The following is an 8,492-nucleotide window of genomic DNA, read 5'->3' as shown; positions in this document are numbered from 1 at the left end:
CTTATAATATAATATAAAACCGATAAAATATTCATCAGTCTGACTCAACATCCTTATCCATTTGACCATTGCACTTTATTTCTACGATGGTTTATTATTGAGACATCCTTCATTTGTCGTCAAATCTTTAATATCTTTTGGACTTCATACGACATTGCCAACGGTGTCCCTGTCCTATATTTAGTATTATTATTATTATCATATATGATATGATATTCCACAATTCGTCAAAAAAATACCTAAACAATTGAAACAAACAAATAAATTATTTTCAATATCCAGTCCAGACTAGGTGGGAATTCATCATTCCGATCCTTAAATCTGTTTGTTTATTCTGAATCAGTGTATAAAAATTTAATCAACCCTAGTAATCGATCGATGCATTCAGATTAAAATCCTCTGGAATTTATTTTTATTTGAGAGCATATTTGCGGTTGAATCTCAACTGTTCTAACACATTTATTACTTCAGATTTGTTCGATACAAACATCGGATGGCAAGAACTGGTAATCTGATTTTTTTAATAAATGAATGGCGGAATGAACAACCAGTCGGTGCATTCAGACTAATTCCCTCTCAGAAATTCTATTGAGATTATATGAGCGGTTGAATCTCAACTCTTTTAAGGCATTTGTTACTTGAGATTTGTCTGATACAAGCATCGATGGCAAGAATTGGTAATCATATTTTCTCAATGAATGCTTAATCAACAATGGCCGGATGAACAATCAATCGGTTAATTCAGACTAATTCCCTCTGAGAAATGCTAGTGAGAGTATATTCGCAGTACAATTTCAACTCTTTTAATACATTTATTACATCAGATTTGTCAGATACAAGCATCAGATGGCAAGAACTGGTAATTTAATTTAATCAACCATGGCAGAATGAATGATTGATTTCAGAGGGCGACAAAACGGAAGAAATTTTCTTCTAAGATAGAATCATCATATTCGGACGCAACATTAGGCGGGATACTCTGCGGATTTTGGAAAACATCTTCTGGATCAATTTCGGTTTTGATCTGCACTAGGCGTTCAAAATTGTCCAAGAAGTAACGTTTTCCCCAAATACTGGCCGTTTCAACAGGTGAAGAATCCTTGGACAAATAGCTCGTAGTTCCTAAATCAAAATCCATGTAATTCACATAGGCTGCTCGGGGATTCTGCGAAACATATGGCGTCATGTAGGCGTAGAATTTCCTGAGCCAAGCTAAATATTTTGCCTGATTCTCAGGGCCGTCATACCAGGTCACAAGATACTGAATGTCGTAAAGATTTCCCTCCCGGTGAGGAAAAGGAATCGAATCGGCCCTAATTTCCGCCATTTTGCCGCCGTAGGGATCCATGATTATGAAACCCTTGGGCTCCTCTTCCAGAATTTTACAAGCTCCGAGGATTCCAGATCTCGGAATTATGTTTCTGACGTAGTCGGATTTGGCGAAGAAATAGTTCTTCGGCTCCAGATATCTGTCTAGGAGATTCTCCGCGTCGTGGATCTTTGAAGCACTGAGCCCGGAGAAATACAGGACGGATTGTATCCAGCTTACTTCCTGGCAGTCCTGGGGTTCAATCTCGAGACCTGGAAATTTTGAAGTTATGATATTTAGCAGATCTTGTTTAGGGCCAAGGTACTGGCCTAAAAATGTGACGGAAATCCCAGGATTCGGGGCTTGTGAGAGATTTGCACCGACGAAGGCAGAAAGATAGAAATTTCTGTCAAGATCTGGCGCGACAGATTGCCATTCGTAGACGAGGTTGGTCACGGTTTCGAGTCCCTGCCGGTTCACTGTGAAGACTGTTGTGGTGCGCGGGACTGGCAGGATTTTGATCTTCCATGCGACCACTGCGCCCCAGCTTCCTCCTCCTCCGCCTCGGATCGCCCAAAATAAGTCTTCTCCCATGGATTTTCTGTTCAGAAGCTCGCCCTTTGCATTCACCAGCTCTGCGTCGATCACATTATCGGCCGCCAAACCGTACTTTCTGGAAATGAGGCCGAATCCTCCGCCGCTGATGTGGCCGCCGCTGCCTACCGTAGGGCATGTTCCCGCCGAGAAGCCATGGCTAGGGCTTGCCTGCAACAAGATCGAAACAATTTGATTCAATATGTGCACAGGCGGGCTGACAATTTGCAGGAGTTCATCATTTTAAGAACCAGTTTTTTTTAATTTGCAGCAGTTCATCACTATATAAGATCCATTTTTTAATTGCAGGATCTGTTTACAATGCAAATATTAAAGATTTTTCTCGTAAAAAATGGCATTTTTGATCCGGAGTATTAGCATCTGCCATGGACCTCAAATTTTCTTGGAAAATTAGGATCTGTGTTTTTTCCCGACAAATGTATTGAAATTTTTTTATCGTGACAAGAATGAGAAGTTGCAGAAGAACATTTTAGATTGGTTGAAAATTATTTAAAGTTCAATGATGTTAAGAGTTTTAAATATTATATATCTATTGAAGACATTAATCTTTTCTTGCAACTTTTTATTATTATTCTTTAATTGATTAAGAAGTCTTCATAATGGATAATAGATGGAGAAGTATAATTATAAATGTTGATGTACAAATCTGGATATAAATCAAACGTTGGATTCAAATCAAATATGGAGAGAAATTAGTTAAATTTAACTTTTGCTGTTGTAGGTACTTTTGTTTTCTAATTTGTATAATTATTTGTTCTTTTCTTATTTTAATTAAAAAAGAATCTATTCAAAAATATTATGATTCAAACTTAATGATAAAAAATCTTATCATACATATAAAAAGTCTTACATTTGAATCTTAATTTGTTTACAAATATAATATCTAAATATATGCATCTCTTATGTATAGCAACTTACCTTTTATATGCAATAACTATATTTTAATAATAATTATATTCAATTGTTATTAGATATTTCAATTATACTTTTCTTCAGTTATTTATGAAATGTAAAATGAAAGACAAAGTTAGTCTAAATTTAATTATAATTTACTTTTATCTATAAAAATTAAATTATTTCTAGAAAGATTATACATGACATTTATATTATATGAATTTAAATAATTGTACTATTTTAAAAAATTAAAATTACTAGTTGTAAAACTCAAGGTCAAATTTACTTAATAATAAATATAAAATATAATTTAATTTTTTTTAAAATAAAATATTCTACTAAAACTATTTCAAATGATTTAGATAAATTAGAAAAATATCAAATCTGTTTTTTTAAATGAGAACTAAATTTAACTTTCATACTTCATTTTTTACTTAAATTGGAAAAACTGAAGAGTGTTCTTCTTCAAAATTATTATTATGGCAAAATGACAATTTGAAATATTTTCCTACTTATAGAGACTATATTTAGGATTTGCAAATATATCGTAGAAAAAAATGAGACTTATCCTCAATAATACCACTCACTTCACAAATTCATTTTCTCCTTTATTAAATTTTTAAAATATTTTTTTCCTAAATTTGAATTACAAAGAACTGTTAATAGATTAAAGAAGTGTAGTGACCTTACTTTAGTGTTAAATAATTTAAGCAATAGAGACCAATCAAAACAAACTAAACACCTACGATAGAAACAACCCTAACTAAATTTGTAAGTAACAACTCTACACAAAAAAATAACATATAAATTATTACATAATGCATCTTATTTATCATAAGATCTTTTAACTACAAATCTCTCTTTATTGATGTCTCCATTTTTCCCTTAAATTTGAAATACACAAATTATTAGCATAATAATCATAATAATAAACACAAATTGTCAGCTATAAGAAAGTAATCATGATAGCTATGATAGCTACTTTGCATGTCTATTAAGATTGCATGAAATATTTGTAGGAATCTTTTATTTTCAAACAAAACGTGAACTAACCTTATTTTGAACTACAACTAATTTGAAAGCATAATTTAAAATAATAACTAAATAGTCGCTAACCCTGGGGTCCCATGGAGGGGGCTTGGGCTCTATATTTTAGGTGCTAGAGGTCCCATGATAATATTTTGGGGGGGGGGGGACAAAAGCTTAATTTGGAATATTTTCCTATTAACTAGGAGCCCCTACTTTTTAGTTGAGCGGATGGAAAAGAGGGGGGAGGGGGGCGCGCAAAATAGCCCCTACAGTTTAGGGAAGAATTCTGCCACTTGGCAAGAACCTACTCTTCATTTTCCCTCCAAATTGAAATCACCCTACCAAAACTTCTAAAAATAACAATTTATGTTTTTAACACCCGCTCTATTTTTAAGCAAGCAGGTGCCATGGGACCCCAACCTAAACAAATCAAACAGTTATGACACAATTCCTAAATAAGGACCTTATCTAAACAAGGAATAATTGAGTAGTTCTAAGATGAACAACAATACCTTGGAGATAGCATAGTACACTTCACCGAGGGTAGCCCCTCCCTGAACCCAGGCAGTTTCAGAAGCCAAATCCACCACAACTTCATTGAGCTTCCTCAGGTCAATAATGGCGAACGGAGCTTCCGAAGTAGAAGAAGTTCCCTCATAGCTGTGTCCGCCGCTCCTCAAACGAATCTGAAATCCATGCCGTTTACAGCACACCACAGCCTTCTGAACCTCCATTTTGTTCTGCGGCACAATAATCACCGACGGCTTCCTCACATTCGACTCCGAAAACCTCAAATTCTGCAAAGAAAACTTCAGAAGATCATCAAAATCCGAACTTGTGACATTCTTTACACCGCTTTGCCCGAGGCAACACACCAGATCTTCTACAGACCCTGCCTTTGTGGCTTCCATTGCGAAAAGCAGAGCAAAGAAGATCGACACACAGGGCAGGGGATTTGTAGAAGAAGACATTCCGGCAGGCTGCTTCTTGGCCAGATCGCCTGCAATTAAATATTTTCAAAAGCATCGTTAGATTAACGGCCTCCTGATTTAATCCATCGCAAGGCATAAGAAACAACACAGTGCGGCCAAATTATTTCGAGCAAATTCAGCCGGCCGCGAATAATTAAATATTTCCGCATATTCTTCAGTTTCGTGATCATTTGCAATTGTCGTTTGTTTCGATCAAAAAGTGCAAATTTGATGGCGTTTTCAGTTAAATAACATTGTCTTACCTTAGATTTTCATCGACGAGGGAAGAAAAAAGTACAGAGCTTTTGGATTTCCAGCACCTGCCGTCATCTTCATTATATCCAAAATTACCAGGGATTTTTTATATGCATTTGCCTAATCAATGACTGTGATAGAAAAATCTGCATAAACCTTAGCTAAATCCGCTTTCGGATTGCGTGTTTATAGAAATACTAAAGAACAATTTAAATAGTAAAATCTACGGTAAGCTAAATATAGCAGGTGGAAATTCAGTAAACTACGGCAGAAATTTCACGGCGATGGGCTGATGAAAATTTTAGAGTAGCTTTTTTAATTTAAAAAAAATTAAGCCGTGAGCAAGTTCAGAATTTTAATTTAAGAAATTAATGGTTTTGTGGTTTTCAGTGGTAGTAAATATTAAAACTGTAGATAGAATAAATTTCCACAAAATCCTATATATATAGATAAGGTATAAGGATTAATTAGGTGGTGTTAAAATTCATTAAAAATAAAATCTAAAAAAATCTCCTGGTCCACAACAATAGTCACCGAAAGAAACTAATGACGACCACGCCCTGCTTTGTTAATAATAAATATATCTAATTAATGTGCTTAACCATTTATTTTTTTCCATTTTTTGGTAGACGAAATTGAAATAAAGCAATTGTCTAGTAAGACAATCGCATAAATCCAAGGATTAGTCTTCGTTTCAAACATTGCTGCCTCTCTTATCATTAGAGAATAATTTTATATCATGACCATTATCTCAATATTATATTGAAAATCAAGTGCTTTAAAAAAATCTAAGATTGACCTCGGGACAAACAATGAAAGGACAAGCACATTTTCAAAGTTATATGATTTCTTTAAGAAGTACCCACAAATTAAAATCCAAAGTGTGAAGAAATTGATGTCACGTGTCAAATGGTTGGGACCATCATTGCTATCGGCAATTATAAATGCATTAATAAGGGTCCCTTTGGTTGCACGAATAAGAATAGAGGAATAAGAATAGAAAATTTAGAATACATTTTCTATTTTTTTGGTTTGTCAATTGGAATAGGGAATAGGAATATATTTCCATTTTGCCTTTGAAATGAGCTTATACCCATTCCAAAAAATTATTGATATTGGAATAGCCATTACTATTCCCAATATGCATTCATATTCTCCATTAATATCCTTGCAACCAAACGGGCCCCAAGGTATTGATGTCCCATATGAATGTGATTAGTAGTATCATTCATGAAGAAAGAAATGTATGGACTGGTTAAAGAGTAAAATTTTACGGATTAAAATTTTTATTAGAATTGGTAATAAAAGAGTTGTATAGATTTTTTTAATGAAAAATGTTAGAGATCTAAACTATATATTGTATTCTATTAGAAAGATACTGAAAGAAGCTCATAGAAAGGATAACTATTTTAAGAATGGGAGTAAAGCTCAACTATTTTAGCATCAAACAAGAAGGTGAGAGGCCATGTTGGGTCCTCAATGGGTTGCCATGGTTTCCAATATATCTCATCCTCACAACTCTCAAGTATTCAAGTTTTGGAACATCATTGTTTTTCAACACCTTTATGATTTTTCCTCTATTGTTGAAGCTCCATTAAGCCTTTTCGTATGACTCCTTGGAATCAAAATGAAGTTTTGAAAAGATTATAGCATTTTTAGAGAAACAAAACATTAATTCCATTTAGCTTTGGTAATGAAGGTACTATCATTCTCTTTCAAGAATTGCATTAGTACATTTTCACATGCTCTTCACCATTTAATGGTTGTTAATGAGTTGTAGTTGTTAACATCTTCAAAAAGATTCTGCCTTGAGAAGCAAAACTCTTCGTTGAGTCGATGAGATGGTGATTCATTGAACTATGGAACAATTGATATTGAGGGGTGCAAAAGTTCAAAAATTGATTGTGTGACCAACCACAAACAAGACTAAAAACTTAGATGTACACTCAAAGAGAAGTTGGGCACTCAAGCAGTTCAAGAAAAGATGAACTTGTCAACTACATGTTCAAAATCTTAACAAAAAAATGACAAAGGACTAAAACTTAGCATAATTATAAGGTTGAATTTCAAAAATATCAGGAAATCAAGCTCTTTGAGAATACCTTAACTTTATAATTACATTCAAAAGCTTAACAAAATGTTGATGATGGACTCAGACATAGCATAATTATGCTAGGAGTCAAAATCTCTCCACCTCCTCATTTACTAGCATGAGCATCCATTATTCTTTAAACCTTCATCTTCAAACGCTCATTGTATCCTAAAATCTACCCACTTTACAAATTTGCATGCCTTGCTTTGTGCTTTGTGAATCTCTATGTCATGTTATGTGCCTTGTTGCGGATAAGAAAATAATACGCCTACTGAGAGGTCAATTAAAACCTCAAGGGGTACATGGCTTTCTTCCACCACCTTACATTGCTAGTTAGTAGTGTTATAGAGATCAAACACAAGATTAAGAAGAAATTAATTCGCTACTTTGGTGAGGTTTAGTGTGATTGTTTTAAGTGTTCAAATGTAACCTATCTCATTTAATACATATAACTAAAATAGGCAAATAGATTAAAATATTTTGACTACAGGAGATAAAAGGACTAATCACAATGATCAAGCCCTAAGCTTCATGAGCTATATGTGTTAGAAGAAGCATGGTCCAAGAACTAAAGTACATCTATAGGATACCAATGTGTTGTACTGGCATCTTGAAAGGACTGAGTATAAGAGGACATAAATACAATGAAAAGATGAAGAATATAATGTTAAACTATGAAAGAGGGATAAAGAAAAATAAATAGAATGTAAAACTAAAGAGAGATAAGCACCCTAAATGCGTAAACTAAAAGAATAGATGGTAGATTAAGAAATTTTAAACATGAAATGGAAAAAAAACTTAATGAAATGAATTATTAACTAGACTAGACATGTTTAATGAGTAAATGAAATGAAGGAGAAAGATGGAGAATAGAACCTAATCTGATGGTTGGTAATGCAATCCATGTTGAAGCTCATGAGTCCATAATGGAAACTTGTACATGATCAAAGAGAAGAAATTGTTATGGTTATAAAGAGTTTCTCCTTAGTCAAACCCTAGCTCTGGATCTCTCACCTCCATAGACAATTGTCAGACATGATAAAATCAATGATAGTTTAATTGAATAGAAGAGATAAACAACACTAATATAATTAGGCAAAAATATTAGAATGATAACATGCTTGTTAAGACAAAAAAAAGAAATAAAACAGACTACCCTATGAGAATAGATAACCCAAGTGTATTATACAAGACCAAATGTGAGAGCACGAGTGATTTAATAATGGATAACCCAATATGAAATCCATGCTAATACCTTCCCATGGTGTTGGGTATAGTTAAAGGTGTATACGATCCCACATTCTTACTACTATGCTTAGAAACTTGA

At 33.8% G+C, this 8,492-nt stretch overlaps 1 protein-coding gene across 1 annotated transcript; it reads right to left on the bottom strand.

Annotated features, from left to right (window-relative positions):
- Window positions 1-780: 780 nt before the first annotated feature.
- On the bottom strand, window positions 781-5,484 carry LOC149530760 (berberine bridge enzyme-like D-2). The gene is made up of 3 exons (XM_089810183.1): window positions 5,082-5,484; window positions 4,360-4,847; window positions 781-2,074 (listed from the first exon to the last, which is right to left on the bottom strand). Exons 2-3 carry the CDS (start codon window positions 4,816-4,818, stop codon window positions 902-904), a joined length of 1,632 nt encoding a protein of 543 aa, XP_089666309.1. The 5' UTR covers window positions 4,819-4,847; window positions 5,082-5,484; the 3' UTR covers window positions 781-901.
- Window positions 5,485-8,492: the final 3,008 nt, after the last annotated feature.

The sequence above is a fragment of the Cupressus sempervirens genome, chromosome 11 (assembly GCF_028749045.1).
Source record: "Cupressus sempervirens isolate cs-2001-9-10 chromosome 11, ASM2874904v1, whole genome shotgun sequence".
Classification (NCBI taxonomy): domain Eukaryota; kingdom Viridiplantae; phylum Streptophyta; class Pinopsida; order Cupressales; family Cupressaceae; genus Cupressus; species Cupressus sempervirens.
The sequence above is the reverse complement of the archived record's forward strand: the minus strand, read 5'-3'. Positions and strand labels throughout refer to the sequence as shown.